The sequence below is a fragment of the Triturus cristatus genome, chromosome 3_1 (assembly GCF_964204655.1).
Source record: "Triturus cristatus chromosome 3_1, aTriCri1.1, whole genome shotgun sequence".
Classification (NCBI taxonomy): Eukaryota; Metazoa; Chordata; class Amphibia; order Caudata; family Salamandridae; genus Triturus; species Triturus cristatus.
Genome location: NC_140583.1, coordinates 391,592,423 through 391,617,218, shown reverse-complemented (window position 1 = coordinate 391,617,218; position 24,796 = coordinate 391,592,423). Strand labels below are relative to the sequence as shown.

General features: G+C 46.4%; 1 protein-coding gene across 3 annotated transcripts in view; it reads right to left on the bottom strand.

The window, feature by feature from the left end:
- The window catches only part of MYO5A (myosin VA), an 847,747-nt gene that overhangs the window by 68,109 nt on the left and 754,842 nt on the right, over window positions 1-24,796 (bottom strand). For all 3 annotated transcript variants that reach the window (XM_085644171.1, XM_085644172.1, XM_085644173.1), the window contains one exon: window positions 15,670-15,824. In XM_085644171.1, the coding sequence (XP_085500297.1) occupies window positions 15,670-15,824 (155 nt within the window). The remainder of the gene's footprint in view (window positions 1-15,669; window positions 15,825-24,796) is intronic.

The following is a 24,796-nucleotide window of genomic DNA, read 5'->3' as shown; positions in this document are numbered from 1 at the left end:
CTGCCATCTTTCCCAATTCTTGGGGAGAAATTAGACCTAGGTCTACCAAATGCTGATGCAACTTTTCATTTGTGCAATTACTCAATATATGTTCCTTCATAAACAAATTGTAAACTCCAGTGAAATCATGCACATTATGTCCAGCTAACCAACCATCCAGTGTCTTTACTGAGTAGTCTACAAGGGCAATCCAGGACTGGGTCTGGGTTTTGTGATCCCCCCCTGAATCTAATTGTATACTCCTCAGTGGTGAGCCCAAATACCTCAATCAGAGTCTTCTTCATGAGGTCATAGGACCCTGCATCTGGCACAGAAGCCTGTCTCTGCAGTTACCAGAAAACAGTTCCCACAGGAGTGCCCCCCAGAGAGGTTTCTTTACTCTTCTCGTTTCACAAGCCCTCTCAAAGGCTGTGAACCATTTGGTGACGTCATCACCTTTCTCAAATTTAGGAACAATCCCTTTGGGGATTTTAGGATCAGAAGTTTCCTCCCTATCCTTAGTTTTAATATTGCTGCCACCATTGATGGGTGCTAAACCCATCTCCTTTCTTTCTTTCTTTCTCTAGAGCCAAGAGTCTGGACTCCAAATCCAATCTTTTGGCCAGCTTTGCTAAAAAGCTGTCCTCTTCACTGGGGAGTCCCCCAGTGAGTTCCCTGATACCTGCTCCACCTATGTGGTTTCTAGGTTCTCAGAGATTGATTCTTGGAGTCATGGGTATGAGGACCCTTTCCTCCCTAGGGATTATTGGAGGGGGGCCATTACATCCCTCATCCTCCTCCCTTTCCTCCTCTGACTGGTCATCACCATGTTCAGAGGGGTGGTCCTGAGCATACTAAGACAGGGGCTCCTGGAGCCCTTGTTTGGTTGGATGCAGGCCCATTTGTAGATTTTTAAGTTTGCATAAAGACCTCAATTCCTTGAAAGACAAGTGTAACTAAGGTGTGTGGCCGAGCTCCTCCACCAGGTCCTGCATGGTATTAAATTCACTAGTAGCTGGGTTCTTTTGAGAGATTATAACATGACAGTTCTAACCCTCTACCTTTGACTACAGTGACTTCTATTTTTCTAAAATTCTAATGGGACTTAAGCAAGGCCCTGACAAGACTTTTAGTATTTTGGAAAGTCCACTTTAGGAAACCAGAATTCTAAAGGCAATTTTAAGAGTTCTGTCGTGTGATCAGATGGTAACCAAGTAGTCCAACAAATGCAAGTTTGTATCCCATCGCTGATCCACCAATGTAGGAAAATGGCTCTGTATATACTGTCCCCAAATAGGTACAGGGTGTACAGAGTCCACAGTCCCCAGAGGTTTGGCAGAGGCTAAAGTTAGATATAACCTTACTCTCTAAAGTGGAAGCTTGGTCGAGCAGTAAGGCAGTATCAGAGGACAGTGTAAAGCATTTGTTGTATACACTCAGTCAGCAAATGGTCTCACACACTCAAGAACTGAACTCTAGGCCAATGGTTTGTATACAAATATAGTTTTATTTTAGAACCACAAGTACGTATCAAAATATACTTTCTCAGAATGAGATGCTTTAGTTAAATACTTTTCAATAGGCTTTTGATTGCAATAGTTACATTTGTTGCAATAGGCAACACAATTCAAACACAATTATAACATTGAGCGCAATGGGAATTTCTAAGTAAATGCAATTAATTACTTTTTGGATTACTTTTCTAACCACAGGACTGGATCCTAGATTCAGTCCTGGGACATTTCCTGGAAACAGGTAAGTAAATACATTTTGGTTACAGGTATGATTTTTAAGGAATATTATTGTATTTTAAAAGTTGACACTTAGAAACGTTTTCACATAGAATCACCAATGTTATCCTATGGGAGGAAATTCACTTAGCAGGTAAGTAGGGTTATCGTTACTTTTTCTTACTCAGTGCTGGATCCTAGATTCAGCACTGGTGCATCTCCTGTAAACAGTTGAAAGAAATCGTTTTTGTTAGACAGGCGATTTTTAAGGAATATTTGTTTGTTTCAAAAATCGACACAAAAACCAGGCAATCTTATCCTTTGGAGGAAAGGGAAATTTTACTTACCAGTATGCATCTGTTCTTGGCATGTAGAGCTGCAGATCTACACACTGTGCATAGATCACCATCTGGGGTTGGGCCCGGATGCTTGCAGTTGTTTTTCCTCTTGGAAAGTCTTTGGAAGTCACGAAGTATGTGACTCCTCCTTTGGATCGTATTGCGCATGGGCTACGGCTCCATCCTCAGATTGTTTTTCACCAGCAGGGAAAGATGGAGAGTAGTAATAACAGTGAAGATGCCCATGTGTGTTGTATCTAAATAAGATAAACTGGAACAGATACAGGTAGCCGGGGAGGCGGGTGGGCGGGTGTAGATCTGCAGCTCTACATGCCAAGAACAGATGCATACTGGTAAGTAGCATTTGCCGTTCGAGGCATATGAGCTGCAGATTACACACTGTGCATAGATTATATAGGAGTACCCATCCTTAGCAGCGACCACCCGTATCTGTTGCAGTGGTTTGAAATAATGTTTTGAGTACAGCCTGGCCCACACTAGCCTGTTGCTTAGTTTGCACATCTACACAATAGTGTATAGTGAAAGTGTGCGGTGTTGACCATGTAGCTGCTCTGCAGATATCATCTAATGGGATGTTCCCTAAAAATGCCATTGAAGCCCCTATTTTACGTATAGAGTGGGCTTTAGGGGGAACGGATAGCATTCGTTTTGCTTTGTGGTAGCAAATCTGAATGCATTTGACAATCCACCTAGCTATCCCCGATTTGGAGATGGGGTTGCCTTTGTGTGGTGGTGAGAAAGAGACATACAGTTGTTTTGTCTTACGAAAAGGTTGTGTTCTCTTGATGTAGTAGAGTAAGGCTTGTTTGCTATCTAATGTGTGAAGAGCTCTTTCTGCAACGGTGTGTGGTTGCGAGAAGAATACTGGTTGTTCTACAGATTGGTTTAGGTGAAAAGGAGAAATTACTTTAGGGAGGAATTTTGGGTTGGTACAGAGAACAACCTTGTTATGGTGCATTTGGAGAAAAGGTTCTTGAATGGTAAGTGCTTGTATCTCACTGACCCTTCTAAGGGAAGTGATGGCTACAAGAAAGGCGGGTTTTCGTGTTAGGAATTGGGAGTTCACATTTGTGTAGAGGTTCAAAGGGAGGCCCCATTAGTCTGGTGAGAATTATATTTAGGTTCCACACAGGTGAGGCTGGCACTCTGGGTGGAATTATTCGTTTGAGGCCTTCCATGAAGGCTTTAATGGCAGGTACTCTAAAAAGTGATAGATGTTGCCTGTTTTGTAGATAAGCTGCGATGGATGCGAGGTGCAGTCTAATGGACGTATAGGCTAGATTGCACCTTTGTAGGTGTAGTAAATAGCCTATGATGTGTTGAATGGACACATCTAGGGGATTGATGGTATTGTTGTGACAAAAGACAACAAAACGTTTCCACTTGGCTGCGTAGCACACTCTAGTGGTGGGTTGCCTAGCTTCTTTAATGACGTTCATGCAGTCAGGGGGAAGATTTAGATAACTGAATTCTAGGATTTCAGGAGCCAGATCGCAAGGTTGAGCTGAGCTGGGTCCGGGTGCCTGATCTCTCCATGGTTCTGGGTTAAGAGGTGTGGAGAGAGATGTAACTTTTGGTGCGGTACTACAGATAGTTCCAGCAGTGTGGTGTACCACGGTTGTCTGGCCCAAGTTGGAGCTACTAGGATTAGTGTGAGGGAGTGTTGTTGTAGTTTGCGCACCACTAATGGAATGAGTGGGAGTGGCGGAAAAGCGTATGCAAATCTGCCTGACCAGTTCATCCATATCGCATTGCCTTTGGACAATGGGTGTGGATATCTGGCAGCGAAGCTTGGGCATTTGGCGTTTTCGTGGGTGGCGTAGAGGTCTATCTGTGGATGCCCCCACATTTGAAAGTACGGGTGAAGAACTTGCGGGTGGAGTTCCCACTCGTGGAGTTGTTGCGTTTGTCTGCTTAGCAGATCTGTGATAGTGTTTTGGACTCCTGGTACATGTTGGGCTAGGAGAAAGATTTTCTGGGGTATAGCCCATCTCCATATGCTCTGTGCTAGCTGAGAGAGCTGTGGAGAGTGTGTGCCGCCTTGTTTTTGTATATAGTACATGGCTGTCATGTTGTCTGTGCGGACTAGGACTGCCTTGCCTGAAATCTGTGTCTGAAAAGATTTTAGGGCTAAAAAGATGGCTAGTAACTCCAGATGGTTGATGCGGAGTATCTTTTGTTGAGGTGTCCATCTGCCCTGCATGGTGTGATGTAATAGGTGAGCTCCCCAGCCGAAGAGCGATGCGCCTGTTGTCAGTACTATCTGAGGAACCGGGTCCAGGAACGGTCGCCCTTTGGAAAGGTTTTTGGTGGTCCACCACTGCAGAGAGCGATGGGTACGACCGTCTACCAACACCAGATCTGTTAATTGACCCTCGGCCTGGCTCCATTGGCGCGCTAAGCACACTTGGAGAGGACGTATCTGGAGTCTTGCTTGAGGTACTATGAATATGCAAGAGGCCATCATCCCTATTAGTTGCATGAACACTTAAGTTGGAAGAGAGTGTTGTGACTGAAATTTAACGCGTAGTGCCTGAATGCTTGCTATCCTGGCAGGAGTGGGGTAGGCTAGCGCTCTTGAGGTGTCTATAGTGGCCCCCAGATATTATTTTACGTGGGACGGTTGGAGATGGGACTTTGAGTGGTTTACTGTGAAGACAAGTTGGTTAAGTAGCTGGATAGTGGCGTGCGTGTGTTGTACACACTGGTTGTATGAACTGGCCTTTATTAGCCAGTCGTCTAGGTATGGGAAGACATGGATGTGTTGTCTCCACAGGTGTGCTGCCACTACTGCTAGGCACTTGGTGAATACTCGTGGTGATGTTGTGACTCCAAATGGGAGTACTTTGAATTGGTAGTGTTGGCCGTCCACTACAAATCTGAGGAACTTTCTGTGAGCGTTGTGAACAGGAATGTGGAAATAGGCGTCTTTGAGGTCTAAAGTGGTCAGGAAATCGTTGTGGGAGAGCAGTGGAAGTACCTGCTGAAGTGTTACCATGTGAAAATGGTCTGAGTGTATGTATCGGTTTAGGGGCCCGAGGTCTAGGATGGGCCGTAGAATGTCGTCCCTTTTTGGTATGAGAAAATATAGGGAGTAGACCCCCATATTTTGTTGGTTGGTAGGAACCCGTTCTATCGCCCCCTTTTGTAGGAGGGAGATTATCTCCTGCTTTAGTAGTGTTAGATGTTCCTGTGACATTGGGCGTTGTATGGGTGGAATGTTTGGAGGGTTAGATATTAGTTCTAGGCAGTAGCCTGACCGAATTATTTGTATTACCCATTTGTCTGAGGTGATGGTAGTCCAGACAGGAGGGACATTTTGGAGTCTGCCCCTGACTGGAGTGGGATGGTCTGGGGGGAGTGGAGGGGAGTCATTGGGTAGGTGCGGAGGCAGAGCGGGCGGGGTTTGTCTTGCCTCTGCCTTTATTATTGTTGCCTCTGTAGCCGCCTCTTTGGTAACCCCTTGTAAAGGTGGATTGGGTAGGGGCCTTATATGAAGTGGAAGCGGTGTCAGAGGAGTAGCCTCTGGATGTGCTCCGAAAGGAAGAGCGGCGAAAGGAGCGCCTGGGAGGGTGTGATTGTACGGCTCCCATAGACTTCGCCGTATCGGTGTCTTTTTTCATTTTTCTAGGGCCTCATCCACTTTTGGGCCAAACAGATGTTCCTGGTCAAAGGGGGAGGGGGGGTGGTTCAGGATGGAAGCTTGCACTTCTGGTTTAAAACCTGAGATCCTTAGCCAGGCATGGCGACGGAGGAGGATGATGGTGGTATTAATAGCTCTGGAGGCGGTGTCAGCTGCATCTAGGGCACAGTGGATGGAGGTATTGGTAATGGCTTTGCCCTCCTGAATTAACTTGTTTGCCCTATTTTTATATTTGTCAGGGAGGTGTTGCATTATGGCTTCTAGTTCGTCATAATGGGCCCTGTCGTATCTTGCCAGTAGCGCTTGTGTATTAGCGATACGCCATATGTTGGCAGCTTGGGATGCAGTGCGCTTGCCAGATGCGTCCAAGAGTTTTGACTCTTTGTCAGGTGGTGGTGCTTCGCATGACGCTTGGGAGTTGGCCCTCTTTCGTGCTGTAGACACTACTAGGGAACCTAGTGGTGCTGGCCCTCTGATGTAGGCGGGATCTGTAGGGGCGGCTTTATATTTTTTGTCAATGCGCGGATTAATGACCCTGGCTCTGACTGGGTCTTTAAAGACCTCCGTCGCGTATTTGATAACTCCTTTGAGCATGGGCAGTATGGAGGTGGCCCTATGCGTGGTGTCAAAAGTATCGAGAAGGAAGTCCTCCTCCACGGGGTCGGTATGGGGATCCACCCCGTGATAGTGTGCAGCCCTTTGGAGTAAGTGGTTGAACCCTAATGAGTCTTCTGGCGGGAATGGTCTCGAAGGGTAGAGATCATCTTGCGGGACATTAGGAATGTCAGGGATGTTAGAGTCGTCCCATGGGTCTGGGGAGCCTGTGGGAGCGGGGTCCCCTGTAGGTAGGTCATGGGGCACGTTCCTTATGTCATCATAGACATCATCATCATCATCATCCGGAGAGGGTGTGGGGGAATGATGAGGTGGGGGGGAGAAGGTGGAGGGGGTGGAGGAGGTGGTGAAGGCATTCTAAAAGGGGAGGTAGCAGAGTCTTTCCTCTTTGGAGGTGGAGCTGGGGCAGGCTTTTCCAGCTGTCTCTTTTTGATGCTGAGCATCAAATGTCCGCTTTTGGGGTCCTTGATCAATGTGTTTTGCAATGGATCAGGTGTAAAAAAGTTCTTCCGAGGGTGGTTTGTCAGTCGGCGCCGAAGGCATCGGGCCGTTGGTGTTCTTGTTTTAGAGTCTGCGCTAGTTCGCTGTTTGGAACTATGCGGCCTGGAAATGGCTGTCTGTTTACTCTGTGCCGAGATGGTTTTCGGCTTCTATATATCGGTGTCGGTGGCCTTGAGTTTTTTGCTCGGTTCCGGGGATGGTGTCGGTACAGAGGAGCTGGAGCTGGTTTTCGGTGCAGAGTGTTTCGGTATGGAGCTCGGTGCCGAGGAGGAGGCGATTTTCTTTTTCGGCGTTGGTGCGGAGGAGTGTTTCTCGGCACCGACGGTGGGCCGGCTCGAGCCCGAGCCGCCGGAAGGCTTAATAGGCTTCTTTACCGGTCCCAAAGGTGCGGTGTGATAAGCAGTGTCTTTGGTCTTGCCTAGGCCTGGAGGCGAAGGCGTGACCGAAGTCTTTTTTGGTGTGGGGGGGGGGAATTTCGGTACTCACGACCCTCTGTGCCGAAGTGATATCCTCCACATCTGAATAGTCGGCTTCGGAGGTGCTGACGAGGCCCTCGTCGGTGTGTTGTCGTTCTGGAGCGTCGATGCCATAGTTCTTCGTGCCCTTCGGTCTCGAATGGTTTTCTTGGACCGGAAGGACTTGCACGCCAGACAGTCTCGAGCCTCGTGTTCAGGGGAGAGGCAGAGGTTATATACTTTGTGAAGATCGGTGTGGGGGAATTTGGAACCACAGAGGGCACTTCTTGAAGGGAGTCCTTTCCATTAGCCTGGACCGGAGCTTGGGTAGGCCCGAAGGCTGTCGTTGACGACTGGAATCGAAGGCCTTGATCGATGAGAGCCTCGCCGAGTAAGGAGATCGCGATCGAAAACAACACCACGAATTGGGGTAAGGATTGCGCATCGATAGAAGAACTGGAAACTGTTCGGAACCGGAGTGTGAAGATCACATCCGAGCCCGATGGCGGAAAAAAACAATCTGAGGATGGAGCCGAAGCCCATGCGCAATACGATCCAAAGGAGGAGTCACATACCTCGTGACTTCCAAAGACTTTCCAAGAGGAAAAACAACTGCAAACATCCGGGCCCAACACCAGATAGCGATCTATGCACAGTGTGTAATCTGCAGCTCATATGCCTCGAACATTAAGTTAGTGGTAAGTACAGTTATAATTACTTTTCAGGGTCAGTGCTGGGCACCAAGATCCAGCACTGGGATCTTTCCTGATAACAGGTGAGTAATTTCGTTTTCGTTGCCCGGGTGATTTTTAGTGAATATCTTAAAGTTTCAAAACTCGACACTTAGAAGAACTTACAAGCGAAACCAGCCAATGTTACCCTATGGAGGAAAAGTGAATCGGCTTTCGGGTAAGTACTCGACTGGCAGAGTTAAGGTTCTGGGCATAGACTCAGGGGTCTCCCAGGGTCAGGTAGGTACAGTTGTTACACCCTCAGCGGCACAGGGGCAGCCAGGTGCAGAGAGAGTTAGGCCCAATGTTATCCTATGGTGGGCAGGGGGCCTTTAGTTGGTGGTTACTTGCAGGCAGGCCACGCGGCTGTGGGAGCTGGGCCCCTGGTCACTTACTCAGGGCAAGTGGGGAAGTAGATTAGGATAGATGTTGCAGTCCCAGGAGCACTCGGGCGGCTGGGTGCAGGGTGCTTTTGAGCCGTCGGGCGCTCAATGGTTTTCTACGGAGAAGCTACAAGACGAACAAAGGCTGCAAGCTTGGGGACGGAGATTCTTCAGGTGCGACCACAACTGCGAGAGGTAAGTTGGGAAGCTGTAGGTTAGGTAGGCACCCAGGAGCTGGGCACAGGGGGCCGCAAGGCGCTGGGGTGTCTTTTCGCGTCGGGAAATCATACTCTCTGCTCGTCGCAGTTGGAGGGGTCCCTGGTTCTGAGGTTGCAGGCGTCGTCAGGAGCGTCGAGGAGGGTCTTTGGGTGCTGTATTCTGGGTCACAGTCGCTGGGGGGACATCCTCGTGGTCTTTGTCCACTCAGGCGCAGCCCGGGCTCGGTGGGTGCAGAGTGTGCAGGGTTCGCGGTTCCTGGCTGGTGCCAGGGGTTGTTGCTTGTTGTTGAGCAGGCCCACTGCTCGTGGGAGTCCCAGTCTTTTAGAGTCACAAGGCAGTCAGGTCCTCTGGGGTTTGAGGTTGCTGACCACTGGAGACGCCGGGTTTTAGCAGGAGCAGGTTTGAGGGTCGACAGGCCTGTAGGGCTGGGGCCAAGTCAGTTGGTGTCGTCCTCTTGTTAGCAGATGCACGGCAGGTCTTCTTTCTTCTTGTTCTTGCTTGTTTCTGATTCGGGATCTGAGCAAGGAAGGTTCAGGGTGCCCCTAAATACTAAGTTTACAGGTAGGTAAAGGGCAGGGACCACTGGGTACCTTCGCTGGGGTGGGTACACCCCCTATCCTGCCACTCTCCTGTGGGAGGGGGGCAGTAGCCTAGTCCTGATTGGGCAGGGCTCCCCATCTTCAAGATGGCGAGAGCCCAGAGATGTGCTTCACCTCGCTTCCCCTACCGGAGGGGTGGGGTTGGCAGAGGCTGGCTGGCACACCCCCTTTCCTCCCTTGGGGTTTCCCGCCAGTCTTACCGCCAGAGTGGGGGCTAGAACCAGTGGGGACCAGTTGCTGAGTACAGTAGGTGGTCTGGGGGGGGGGGCTCACAAAGGCAGCATGCCTTTCAAGCTTCCCCCTGCCCCTCCTAGGGGAGGAGACCTAGCACCTCACCCAGGAAGTGCATTGTTGCAGGCCCAGAAGAGCGGATGGCTCTCTACCCAGGGGTCCAGCAACATGTCTGCTGGGTGGCAGCCTAGGCAGCCTCTCAGGCAGGACGTGGATTGTGGGTTAGGTTCGGGGGAAACTCTAAGTTGCCCTCTGTTATGCATCTCACATTAAATCCCATACTGGCATCAGTGTGGGTTTAATGTGCTGAGAAGTTTGATACCAAACTTCTCAGTCTTCAGTGTTGCCATCATGGTGCTGTTGAGTTTGTGTTGACGACCTCCCAGCACCATATACTCTTAATGGCAGCACTGTACTTACAGTGCCCAGGAATGGACCTGGGTACTGTAGGGGTACAGGGCTCATGCACCTATACCCTCACCACTGGCATAGTGCACCCAGCTAGAGGGGTGACTGAGGTATGCCAGGGCAGTGTGTTTGTTGGCGTGGCACACAGGGATGTGTGCCATGTCGACTCTGTTTTGTTCTGCACCAAGTCAGCCTGCAAAGGCAGTGTGTGTGTGTGTGTGTGTGTCAGGGCACAGGGCCTCTAAGGGTGGCACAATAAGTGCTGCAGCTCTTAGGGGCCTTCTCTGGTCACAGGGCCCTGGGTACCTAGGGTACCATTTACCAGGGGCTGACATTTGGCCAGAGATGCCAATTGGGTTTAGGCTTCAATGCAGTTTTAGGGAAGGAACACAGGCCCTGGGCACCTGATTGGCAGGAGCCCAGGGCACACTCAGTCAAAGTACATCAGTAATTCAGCAAAAAGTAGGGGCATACCATGCAAGAAAGATGGCACTTTCTCACACTAGAGACTAGCCTTTGTCAACAAATACAGTCAGTAATGGTGGCACTACTTTTCAGTGAATTGTCACATTTCTAGTCTTTTTTCATTTTCAGTGGCTATACAACTCCTGGCAGGGCTGTTGGTGTTGCACGTGTAAAAGTTTCTTATAGAAGTAGCTTTTCAAAACTGCATCAACTTTAGTCATGGTAGTGTCCTTGGCTTCAAAAGCACTGGGTCTAATCAATAAGGTGGCACATCTAAGATGCTGTGCCTATAGGATTGAAAAGGACTCGCTCAGCCACATGTGCTTATGTCAATGTTTTCTCTGCAAGTGTCATCCAGGAGAATACTGAACAGAACCAGGCCCCTCTGTAAGAGAAGAAATTTACTATTTTCAGCTTTTGGCTGTTGAACATACACTTTCATTTTGCCCCTTTGGGAGGATATTATGCTCAAAAGGACCTTGGGTTTGGCTTGATTCAACTTGATTGCATTTGTCTTGAAGTTGTCAGCTATCCAGTTCAAGTAACTTTGAAGGCCACTCAGTTTCCTCCTTACACCGGCTTCGAAGGCTGTTCAATTTCCTTACCTCGAACACCACATAGTCAGAACTGAGCAGCAAATGGACACGTCTCATTTTTTACATTGCTGTTGAGACTAGTCAGGGCCTCTGTTATGTCATTCAGAAAAATGGTAAAAGCAAACGGCCAGGAGGCCTACAAAATTGCTGGATCAATATCCAGGAACAGCAGAGATGTTGGTTTCTAACCAAAAAAGGGTCTGTATTAAATATCAAAATTGCTAGTTTAAAGATTGACAAAGTGGGAAGTCATATCAACAAGCAACAATACCTTGTATTCAAGTAAGTGCCATAGGAGTAGCCAGTTCAAGTCACTGCACAGCAGCCATGTGTTCGAGAGTCTGCATTAACACTTGTGTTAAGCAAACTGCAATATCTAACCTGGTCACACGCCAAACTGATGAAACCCAAAGCACAGGCAAAGAGAGCTGCACAAACAGCTAAGACAAACAGCTGCCCCATCTAGATTGCCTGCCTCCCCACCTGACAAACACTGCCAGCTCCCCAGATCTAAATTCTCTGGCCAGCTAATATCACATCCCTCAGATTCTACCATGTCTTTTAAAATTATATATTAGTATTCTCTCTAAACTCTTAAAGTCATCTCGCCAATAAGCTGGTATAGTCTCACTTGCTGGTTGTAATAATTAGCAGCTCACAGAATCTTTAGCTGGTAGAAAAGAGTTTTTCAAAAGCCTAGCACTTCCATCCAGTCTGGACTACACTTCTGAACTTGGAGTGTAAATAGGGATATTAATCAATGCAGAGTGATCTTATTTACAGTACACTTAAGGTGACAGGGAAGTCTTGTCTCACACAAGGGTCGAACTACAAGAAGATCCCCAAATCACTCCCTGCTCCAAACCTTCAGCAGAATTTAAAAAAAAAACATTCTTTCAGTGGAGCAGAACAGTGTTGGGATGGGAAAGCCCATCATGCTTCTCACCCACCAGTTACATCAGTCTTAAAGAAGAGTGGTAAAGCAATGCCTAACCAAAACAATCATGTAGTGGAAGAAACTGGCTGTTCTGTCTCAGGCTTAGGCAATATCCCTGCACCCCGCTGAGCTGAATCATAGTGATAATAGGCATGTCCCCTAAAAGGAACCTGCTACGCAGTCCTGTGCCACCATTACCTGAGTGGATGCTCAGTTACCTTCCAGCGTGAAGGTCTATTTGTGCTGAGGCTAGAGGGCCCATTGAGCTCTCCACCCATCAGACATCTCATCATGTTGGAGATCAACACTGCAGAGCAGTGTGATGCACTGATGTTGGAGACATGAATGCAAAATGCATCACCATTTAACAAGTTCAGCCTCTTTGGCTCTACGCCTTGTCCCATCCCTTTCAAGCTCCTTCTCCTAATCCTGCCTAATTATTGGTCTGAATAGTCCCTCGGCAGCAAATGCATTATTGCTGCTGCTCTGGTTCACTGCAACTTGAAACGCTAGTAGCTTCTCCTCTCATTAGCCTATCGCCCGCTAAAATGTCAGTGAATAGTAAATCCAGGCTTCCTACAACTGCAACCAACTCTAATTGGAATGACTGCTGTTTCTGGATAAACCTGACATCTGACCGATGTAACGTAAGTGACAAACCAACTGTGACCTGTAGTAATTTGGGGAGTACTCCTTCCTGCATCCCGCGAACTGCAATCCATTGTATCTTCAGTGAATTATTTCCCTTCCACACTCTCAACTAGCCCACTGTAATTTGATTAGTTGTTGCTTTTATATCCCAGGGACTGATATCCACTGTAACCTGAACAAATGGTACCCCTTAACAGGGCCCCACCGTAATCTGATTGGCACCCCATTCATAATCATAATAGTGAACCAATACAATATAGGTGATTTGCTCTCCGATACTCTCTTGAACTGCAACCTACTATTATTGAGGTAACTGGTGCCCATAACCCCCAAGAATTATACAATGCAACTCCAGAACTGTTCCTTATTAAGAGTGAAACACTAAAGGGGCATGGATAGTAAGCCATCATGGTGGTGCGATAACTTAGAGCTCCTATGTTGCACTGAGTAATCCTTCACATTCCTATCTCTTTACAACACCATAGAACAGGAACAGCTCCCAGCCCCGTTACATGCATTTCAGGAGGAGAATTCTGCACAACAGATCCCAAGAAAAATGGCACCATGTGCAATGGCTGGACCGGGAGGAAACAGACCGGACCTAGCTGGTTTACGTGCGTGATTGGCAATGTGTGAGAGGCCGAGGTGGCTTCGACCCATGCCATGGAGGAGCAGTGGCACAAAAGATGGACATGGTACCCAGTAAGATAGGCCAGCAGAAAAAAGGAAGTTTGAAACCTGTTCTGAGTTTACAGGAATTGGAGCAATTAAGCTCAGGTCTGTGAACTGGCCGGCTGACAAGTGAGTGATGGCTCTTGGCAAGGCATAGAGGTAGAAGCCGGACAGATGAGCTGCCAGGCTGAACTTGGGGGCATACTGGGCAACCACCTGAATGAGTGAGGCTGCACAAATAGCTAAGAGTTGGCGTGCCCCAGCTAATGTGACTCAGCTTAATAATGGGCCATAGAAGAGACTTGTGTGGTTGGTGACTGGGAGTGATTACTTGTTTCTGGGCGGGCCCAGTTGAGCAGGAAATAGCTGGCCAGCAACAAAATTATGGCGTGAGACAGTGAGCTTCCTGAACTTGTTGGGGTGCTCCCACCTTGTTTCCTAATGTCCCTTTTACTGGCAAAAGACAGTGGGGGCAGGGTGACCCAAATACTGCCTGATAAGGTCTGCAGGGGAGAGGAGGAATCTCTCTGTCTCCTCAATTTTCCTACGGGGCAGGAGCCAGCATGATGGGTACCACACTGGCCTGAAGAAAATAGGCTTCGTATCCAAGTCCCATAGGGGGGCATTGCGAAAACCAAGAAAGAATCAGCACACAAGAGCTTTGCAGTATTTTTGAGAGTGCTGACCATGCTCAAGTTTTGCAAGAAGAGGTGGGGAACCTGCCACCCTCTGGCCAGAACACATCACTCATGTGGACAGAACACCCCTGGAGATCTGCTGTTGAAGCCGGTCTGGAGAGGAAGCATTCTAACTCTGATCAGTAATATTATTTTTGATCCACATTAGAGCACGTTACTCACCATGGTAAAAAACAAGCCCGCAAAGAAGTCCTGGTAACCCAAAAGTAAGAAGTATGCCACATCTTCTACTGCAGGGGAGGGAGCCATGCTTGAGGAAGGTGGAGGGTCCCGGTAGGGATCTGAGGGTTCCACACATAATGCAGACACTATCACTACACAGCAGGCCATAGAGAGCACAAGACAACTGGTATACATTTCCCAATGGTGAGGCTGGTTCTGATGTGATACCCCTGAGTCATGCTCCAAGACCTGAAGGCCGTAGTGAGCATACTGTCTTCTAGGTCCAAGGGGCTATTAGATAGGATGGAAGATAGAGAGGGGAGAGCCCACCAAAATAATCTATGGCTGGAAGGTTTCTCAGTAGATTTTGAGGCATCCAAACTAAATCATTTCCTATACAACTTATTTAAAGCCTGGATCCAAGAGACATAACTATTCACATGTTTTGTAGTGAAATGTGCCCACATCCTTATCACAGAGACTCTTCTCCCGAAGCTGCCAAAAGCCTTGTTATATCCTGTATTTTGAACCATGAGGATAGAGACACCATATTTTAAAAATGTCCCATGTGATTCATTTTAAAGTTGATATATAGAGATTTCCCCTCTTAAATGAATACTTCAGGCTATATATACACTATTCAACAACAACACATGAACAAATTACTAAGTCTTCAAAATTCAGCAGCTCAACTGCTTCTTGGCATTCCAAAATTTGAATCTGTCTCCCAAGCACTAAGACTCCTTCACTGGCTACCTGTAAGACAAAGAGTCATATTTAAAGCTCTTTGCATTACTTTTAAATTATTCCATGGTATCGGTCTGGACTACCTAAAGAAGAAATTCAAGTGGCACGCCCCCGCAGAGGTCTTTAAGATCCTTCAAAGCAAACAATTTCTCTATCCCAAGATTCAAACTAGTCTCCTGAAGAGGTAGAAACTTGGTTAATAGTGCTTCCAAAGTCTGGAATAACCTACCCTCTCGCGTTAAAGTCTTTGACAATCTACTACTCTTTAGGAAATCGCTTAAAACTTTTCTCTTCACTCATTAAGGGTTTAGAGCTGGAAGTGTTTGGGTTTCAGTTGAGCCAGCGCCATAACACCGTAGGGTATCTGAGCACTTAAAAAATTTGTTTAACATTACATATTCAGTTGATTATTTTCAAAATAATGCTCATTGTATTTTTTTAAGAAAATAGGTAAATATTCGAAGTGTAGATGGCACAGTGCTTACAGTACTGCAAATATTTGTATAAAAGCATGAAAATCAAGGATTGTAAATTCAGTCTCACATATAGGAAATATTTTTCTATGATCAGAATAATCCTAATCGAAATCTTAATCACAGAACATCCTAGAAATAGCTTTAACATTTCGACACACTATTACTACTAAGGGTCTCATCATGACTACGCCATCTTTATTTGCATTCTATAAAAGCAGAAAAGAAGGTCATTTGTTACTATCTACACATTACACATTAATACCTATGAATCCTCAAAAGATTATTGTCTATTACGTATCTCTGGAGATAAACCAGGTATTTAGTTATAAATATTTACTCTCATTACACAGCTGCACCATATTTTCTACAATTAATAAAATTGGTTAAAACTTTAACAAAAAACAGAACTTACCTTCAACACTTTCTTGATGCCGTTAATAGAAGAAGTCAGCAATGAACGCACTTTTTGATCATCATTCAGGTAGTCTGCATGGCGGACACACATAAACATGATATATGCTGGCAACCCTGGGATGAGGTTGACGGCAACACCTCTTGGCTTTAGTTCTAGGACAAAAATACAAATTTGACATTAAAAATGGAACTGTTGTCGAATAGCAAAATTGGCTCTTATGAGTCTACAGTATATGAAGACTTTCCCTCTGCCTCTGTTAGCATATAAAACGTTCTAGTTAGGAACTCTCACACATATTATCCAGTGTCCAGGCATATTACACATTCCCTCACACTGACTATTGCATCTCACATGAAAAGGTACATAAATTTGAATGCCCATTTGAAATGGTCTTAAGAGCGCAGAGAAACATGAAATGCACCACAAGGGGGTAAATCTATTTGGGTAGGGTGAGGGTTTGACTGGTAGTGGAAATGGTCAATTGGTCACTGGTATTGGAACTTCGGTATTGTTTATAACATCATTCTTTTCTTGGTGGCATACAAGGTGACCAAATTATGTTTGGCAGAACAGTAAAACGTCTGGGGAAAAACAGTGCAGAATCCGTCATATATAAAGTCGATATCACCCTTGATTTCACAAGTAAAGATAATTTATTCAAACAATACCTCATAACTTCAAGCAATTTTGAATTGTCCATAATGTTTTTTTATTTTTATTCTAATTGTTTTTATTGAATCACATGGTGCAAAACATATGTATAATAACAAACATTTATTTAACCAGCCACATAATTGTGGACACAGCAACTCAATATTCATTAGGTGCTCCTGCACATGAGGATGAAGTTTACTAATATTAACTCTAGATAGTTAGTTTCTATGATAAAAGTCAGGGTATCAGACTGCGTTTGTGTCTGAATGTCCACAGGATCCAAATCAGTAAAGTCATTTTTTATGATTCACTGCATCATTACCAACTAAAACAGAACTTGCCCTTTTGCCCTAACTGTCCCTCCCCAACCCCCCAGTGTCCTGCGTTGCGAGTTCGCCTCCTTTGAACAATGAACAAAAAGAAAAAATAGAAAAGGAAAAAAAAAGAAATAGAGCCATGGTAGGGATATAGCCAGTATCACGCCTCTAAGACCTCACCTTGTGTGAATGCAGTTACAGGAGTTTCGACCATGGCCTAATTCAAAGGGGGGGAACCAAAATATCCGTTGAACTCCTCCCCCCCTTGGTGGCGGACAGAATCTCCGGTCGTCGGAAGGTAGTAAAAGAGGGATAAGATAAGTGCAGAATGTGGACTAATCCTCCTAACAACTTACTTAAAACAGTGCGCTCACCATTGAGACAGGAGCAAATGACTCAAAATTTTGTCGAACACAGGTAGACGGTCTTCCAGTTTGTAAATGATGTGTTCATAGAATGCCATTGAGAACATTTCCCTACGCCATTATTGAATTGTGGGGAGAGTGTCCCTTTCAAGAAGCCAGAGAATACAGTTTGGCGACTGCCAAAGCTGTGGCGAACCACCAGTTAATCTCAGGCATAATCTCCGGATAAGGAGAGGTGTAATGAAGCAGTGCTAGAGAGTCTGCTAACTTCCCTGTAAACCCCGCCATGGACTGCATTTCGGATAAGACACCATCCCAATAGGGTCTCAGTGTCTGGAATTCCCACGCAAAATGGACTATAGCATTGTCAAAACAATAACATCTGCAGCATTCAGAGTACCCGAGATCTGGACCTGTACTTGTCTATGTAGAGACCAATGCCACCTGTGTAGTATTTTATAATATCCTAGGTTTAACCTTCCTTTGTGTTTCTAATGGTGCAGTAAGAAGTCAGCCTAGTCCACGTCTATAAGGTCAAAGTCAAGTCTGTTGGACCACCAGTCTTCTAGCTCAGTCCGTACCTGGGATGAGTAGGTCGCATCAAGTAATATTGTATACTACCCTTTGGAGGCTTGTAGGCCATCTGTGATTTGGTCTATCTCTTCTTCACTATAGTCCTCAGTAAATTAGGCTGTCATCTCTGGGGAGAGATTCGGTATGGGCAAATTGAGGATAAGGTCCTCCTCTGCCTGTGTGGAGGTGAGATCTTCGGATGTGTATAGTTTTTTTGTAGAAAGAACAGAATGCTGATCCAGTGTCAATAGGATGTGTCAGTAATTCTCCTGAATTGTTTCTAATTGCCGCGATTGTGTGAGATACGTCTTGCTGATGCAATTGATAAGCAAGTTGGTGCCCTGCCTTCTCAATTCTTTCATAATGCCTCTCCTTTTGACTTACAAGAGCTCTTTCTGCTTGGGAGGAGTTGCTACTACTCATTTCAGATTTATTTCCGAGCAGTTCCCGTAATGTATCCTGAGAATGCATTTTAACATAGCTCTTGTAGAAATGGGCCACCTGTGTTTCTTATGCGAGATATACTTGACACGACCACCTTTTCATAAAGTTCCTCATTAATTTGCCTCCAAGGTTTTCCTTGCCTGCTTCCCATAGCAAATGGGAGGAGAATACAGAATGGGTGTTCTCTTCCAGGTTAAATCGCACCACATTGTGACCGGAAGTGCCATTCGGGGTAATCTCTAAGTCTTTCATGAATGGAAAAAGGGTACCTGTTATGAGGTAATAGTTAATCCTAGGACGTGTGCCATGTGTACAGGAAATTAATGTATAGTCAAAGTTGGTGGGGTGATCCAGTCGCCAGATCGGGTCTGAGAGTGGTTGTATATTAAATCAATAGGGATCTGCCAGTCTTTTTTTTATTGTGGAGCATATGATGGTCTGATGTGTTCATAACTGGGTCTAAAACTAGGTTCCAGTTGCCTTCAAGATACACTGTAGCTCTAAAAGCAGGCATGGGAGGGTGCAATCTATTGCTCTGAAAAAATGTCCTTTGTCTCCAGTTGGAGCATATACAGAAAGAACCAAGACCCAGCGACAGAACCTGAAAGTTTGCTTTAAGAAGTTGTGGCCCTACGCTCCAACCCACATCTTTTGAACCGTTAATGGTAGACCATTTCGGAACAGGATTGCCACCGCTCCTTTCCAGTAGGACTTAAAGGAAAAGGTGCTATTTCTTTGCCAGTAATGCTGACAAGTATAGTACTCACTGCCTACCCAGACACTGTAGAATTTACCGCTCTCTAAGTTAGAGAAGTGTGGTTCTTGGATGAACATTACATCTGGGTTTCTGTGTGCAATAAGGACAAGATTCTTTTAATTTCGTGCCATGGGGGAGGCCCTTTACATCAAGAGAGAGTACGGTTAAGACTTATAGAGGTGTGCATGAGGAAATAGCTTCAAGATAGCCATATTAGGCTGCGTGGAAATGCCTTCAGGATTGTCTGGTAATAACTTGAAAAGGAATCTGGAGGGTAGTATCTCCTACTAGGGTGACGTATGCCAAGAGATGGGTCGAGAAGATGTAAACCCCCACGAACGTTTGAAAGCCTAAAGGGTAAGTGTTGCTGTAGGAGAGTAGGATCTGCACTTATGTTGCCCCCACTTTTTTTCTGATGCACACACTGGTTTCTGGCTATAGTCTGGCTGGGTCCCTGCTAATCAGGGACCCAGTCTCTCTGTTCTCTCTGAACGACTTGGTGTGCATATTAGATGCACTAGTGATTGGATACTGTGGTACCTTATGAGCCCCTAGTATATGGTACCTTAGGTACCTAGGGCATTGGTACTTCACAGGCCTACCACGGGCTGAAGCATGTATTATGCCACCCCTGGGAAGCAGACTCAATCTGACACCACAGGCCTGATACTGCAGCCTGTGTGAGGTAGTGTTAGCACTCCTCACAGAGGTATAGGTTCCTATATCTCACCATACACACACATATAAACCTATCAGCCACCCCTATGGCAGGCCCTATCAATCCTGAGGGCAGGGTGCTTGGTTTACTATGTGAGCGGGTGCCTCTGCCTGAGCAGGGCCCCTCTGCCGCTGGCAGGGTCTATTCCCTGTGGCTGTTTGTGGATGCGGTTAAACCATATACTCTTAAGTGCATTATAACCTTGCGGTAAATGCTAACTTTGGAATGACTGCATCAAAACATGTCGTGTTTGGTGTCAAACCACTTGGAATCATACCCCCACACCAGTAACTGGTGTGGGCGTATGATCCCACCCTTCTAGAGGGGATGACATGTACCCACTGTACTAAACGACAGAAATCCTATAGAGCCCTGGCATCACAAAATGGATGCCACCAGCACAGACACTGGGCTGCCCGCCTGCTGCTGACTGAAACTCGCAGTGGAAGAAGCCCAACAATAGGCATCCTGTCACAGGTAGGTGTCACCACCTTCCAGACAGGATTTTGTGTATTGGCGCTGGGTGGATGCACTCCTAGAGTACTTTGAAGTCCTATACTGGGGGAGCAGTAGGCTCCTCTGTGCATCCAGCTCAAACCGGTTCAGGGGCTACCTGCCCCTGCTCTGGCGCAAAACTGGGCAAAGGGAAGTGGTGTAACCACCCCCTCCCCTGACCCTCCTAGAGGAGTGGTCATAGAGCTAGTCCCTCCCCTATCTTCACTATAAGATAGCAAGCATTGCCTTTACAAATCAGATAACCCTGGACGACGTTCTACAAAGAAGAATCCTGGCCCTTCAACATTCCACTACCTTTGGAAGACAGAAGAATCTCCCTTGGAGTCAAGGAGTGACTCCCCTGCTTGGCAGGCACCAAAAACCTTAATCAACGGTTGCAAACTTTCCCACTCCCGCCGGAGTACGAAGTCCCTGCTGCCCCGGAAGTGGATTTCCTGACTTCTCGACGGCCATTGTGAGTCCCCAGCGAAGCGGTGGCGAGTGGACCCCACGAATGACGAGGAACAGCAATACCCGGGGACCGTGCACTATTGTTGAGTGCAAACCCTAAACAGCGTTCTACGAACTTGTGCATTGGACCATTGGTGGCCCAAGCCTCCAGCAGGCCTTGCACCAAAACTCAGCAGCCTACCCCATCCCGAGTGACCGTGGGCTCCTGTGAAGCATTTCCTGAAGAGGCGTCTTCGCGATCACTTGCCCGTTGGCTAGGGGGTCCCCCGAAGACTTTTCTATCGACTCAAAGGGCTCCCCTGGTTGCTCCAGGCCTGCCCTCACTTACCCTTGCTAGATGAGTCCCTCAGACCTTGCTGGTCTGCACCATCGACTTTCTTCAGTCTACATGAGACTTGCAGTTGCCAAGGCTTGTTTGCTCCAATCCGGTTGCCGACACCGCCATCAGCTGCAGACGTCGTGGGACACTCCAAATCCAGCCGCTGGTCATCATCGATCTCTCCTGGACCTCGTGAGCGAAGAGTCAAAACACCATCGACGACCTGAAATCCCCCGACATCCGTGGTCATCCATCTTCCTGGCCACCGGTCACTGGCAAGTGACTTTGAACACTGTCCCTTCAATTTTCAGGTCCTCTCCATCTTGAATACAGGCTTGGATTCCACCGGATACTTCTTCAGACGACGCAAACAGCAAGTCTTCTTTGGTCTCCATAGAAAACAGCGATGCAACGCGACACCAAAAGACACCTATGCACCCGGCTTCCCTGGGTGAGGTAACTCGTGCACTCCGGTGCCCAAGTACTTACCTTGTAAGTGGCTTGCTTGTAGTCTTCCTCGAAGTACCCTAGAACTTTAAAAATCTAACCGCGACTTGCACCATTATAACCAATAGGGAACCCGTGGCTGTGTTCACACACTGCACGCGTCTCCCGTGGGCCTGTTACTTACCTGCTAACACTGCAGTAGTGAAGCCCCAGCGATTCCCCAGGCCCTAGGCCTTGTTATTTTGCAAGTCGACATCCTTATACCACTTTCTTAGTATATGGTCTGGTACGCCCCTAGGGCTCCAGCCATATTTGTGCTTAATTTATTGTGAAACGTTGACATTTGAATGTGTACCTGGTTTCTAATCTCAAAGAGATTAGTAGAGTGTGTCTAGTAATAAATACATATATATTTGATGAATATACACCTGTGTGGTGTCCTTTCATTTGGTAATTCAAGAGATTATAAGGTAAAACAAGCTGCTTTACATTCATCTGAGACTTAGCCTGAAGTCTGCTCTCCACAGCTACCACTAGGATAGCTTTCTTTAAAAGGTTGTCTTAAACCTATCTACCATAAGAGTCGAATTGGACTGGTGCAAGGTGGCCACTACAACTAGTGACCAGCATATGCCAAGTCAACTTCTCACAGTTGCCTACTTATGCATACGATTCGATGTGCAATGAAGTCGGAATGCAGGTGTGGATCAATTAGCGCAAGCTGAAGTGATAGAAGAGGGAAGGGGCAAAATAAATATGGGAAATAAACTTTCTCTGGATGAAGCAGTAGTTTGTAAGGGCGTGAGCCCATCTGAAACCAAGGCTAATCAAGACCATACATTTAGAAGGAGGGGCATTGTAGGATTTCCAGGTAGCAGCAGTGACAGCACCAGCGTTTAAAGATGGTAGACTGAGCACGCAGCAACAGTGAGAATTATCGTTAAGTTTGAGGAACACAAATAAACATAAACATAAATACAATTCACCTTCAATCAGCCCTCAAAAGTCATCTATTCATGAAGGTAAGTATGGTATAGGTGGCAGTTGTCCTTCCACTGATGGCAACAGGGGTGAACAAAATACTCACCAAATATTATGCACACTACCACCCCTCACAGCTATCTGAGCATGGGGCACTTTTCGGCATGCCATGCCCCAGTCCAGAGTGGTTATGTTTGTTAAATCTCTCAAGAAAAAAGATCCATTGTTATTCACAGACTGAATATGTGCGTTGCAATTTGTTGTACACCTCTTTTTGAAATCATATAGGTGCATTACCAGATTGTAATTGGTCAACTCTCTTCTATCTTTTGCTTTCTGCCTGTTAGACCTTAGGGTGCGCTTCCCCCCCAATTCTTTTTTCTTCCTCCTCCCTTTTTCTGGCATTATGACTCTTAGTATTTTGCCAGTGCTAAAGTGCATGTGTTCTCTTGGATAAACACAGTAATATTGGCTTATACCTAACTGGCATATTTAAGTTTCTTATATATCCCTAGTAAAGTGGTACTATATGTATAGAAGGCCTGTAAATTAAATGCGGCTAGTAGGCCTGCAGCAATGATTGTGCCACACAATTAAATAGAATTTTAAAATTGTCTCAGGCCTGCCATTACATATCCTGTGTGTACAGTTTTAAACAGCTATTTCAAACTTGCAAGAAAAAGCCTTATGGCAGGCCAAAAGGGTCCTTTTTAACACATATAAGTCACCCCTAGTGTAGGCCCTGGACAGCTCAGAGGGTAGGGTGCAATGCATTTAAAAAGCACAACATGTACATTTGAGTTTCACAACTCCTAAATTTACTTTTCACTACTGCAAGGCCAATATCTCTCGTAAAACAACATTGAGGTTACCTTTTTACATGTTATAAGTGTAATTCCCAAATGGGAATATATAATTGATTCAAGTTTGGGGTCTTATTGTGAAGTCGGATTTTAAATTACAATTATGAAAATGGCACTTTTAGAAAGTTTTAATTTCCTTGCCTTAGCCATTTGGTGCATCCAGTCATTTTCTAGTCACATTACTGGGTGTAGTTGGCAGTGGGCTTTGTATATTCCCACCACAGTAGGAGCTTAGGTCTGACTGAATGGGCCATCACTGACAGGATGGGAGCGAGGAGCTAGACCCCAGCCTCTCTTACACCTGAATAAGCTTTGTCCTGTCCCGACACAAAGGGCTGCATTCCCCTTGTAGTCAAACTGGAGCCACGGCTGGTAGGGGAGAGCATCAGTGCACTTCAAAGGCATGTCTCTAGAAGTTTCTCCCCAACTTCAAAGGCACAGCTGGAATAAAAGAACTGTTGTGCTGCTGAAGGACTGTCACTCTGCTAAACTGCACTCTGGTGGACTCCTGCTTTGCTGTGCTGATCAGCTGCCGGTCATCCTCTTGCCTGGGTGAGAAGGACTGGACCTGCAGCCCTTGAACCCAGATTGACTCCAAGGGTTACTTGGCTGTCTTCCTGATCTGAAGCATTGGGGACATAACAGGCGTCAAACCCCTGCACCTGGACTCTGCCAGCTGTGAGTCTACCCTGCCAAGTGGTGCCACTCCAGTCCCGGACCCTTGCAAGTGGGCCTAAGGTGCCTGCCAGCAGAACCAATGCATCTTCTCTGCTGAGCGATGCACCCTCCTTGGCTTCGACACAGATCCCCGTAACCCTCCGCAACCAGGATTTAAGGTACTCTGTTTAGCGGACCTAACTGGGTCCCTGTAGCCGGGCCATGCTCCATAGCTGTCGACTTGAACTTGACTTTAAGGTCTGGCGCAACCAGATATACCCAAATAGGGCTTTGTGCATTTTGGCGCTATTTCTCACTATAAACTTTAAAATTCAAAAACTCCCGTTCTACTCATTGGATTTCTGTAGTTTTGCTCATTTTATTTATTAGACTAAGTACTATTTTTCTAATTTGGTTTGGGATCCTTTATATATGGATTTTTCAATGTTTGACTGTTTGAAGTATTGCACAAATGTACAAGTTACTTACCTTCGGTAACGATGTATCTGGTAGAGACGATTCTAGCCGCAGATTCCTTAACATAGAATTATCCCAATGTGTGAGACTGGACCCGGAAAACTTTCTTTGCCCCAGCATCTCTGCGCACAGGGGGGCGGTACCACGCGACTCCGCCATGACGTCGTCCGCGGGCGTGACATCAGCGAGGTTACATAAGCCCCACCCCGGCACGCTGGCATCAGTTTTCTTAGGAGAACTTTTCCGCGCCACAACGCGGAGCCATCACAAACAAAACTGTGGAGAGTATGGGAACAGTGTGCAAAAAATCAGTGAAACAGAAAATAGAGAAACGAAAGGTGAGTAACAGCACCAGTTGGAGAAGTGCCAAGCACTAAGGTACAAAAAGCCATAGCGGTGAAAGCCATAGCAGTGAAAGAGCAGAGCACCACTCTGAGGAACACCCTTGCAAGCTAAGGCGACAGCCTCCCTGGAGGCAGAAAGCATATGAAAAACGCCATAGCAGGAGAGAAAGAGAAAGAAAGAGAGCGAAAGAGAGAGAGAGAAAGAGCGAAAGAGAGAGAGAGAAAGAGCGAAAGAGAGAGAG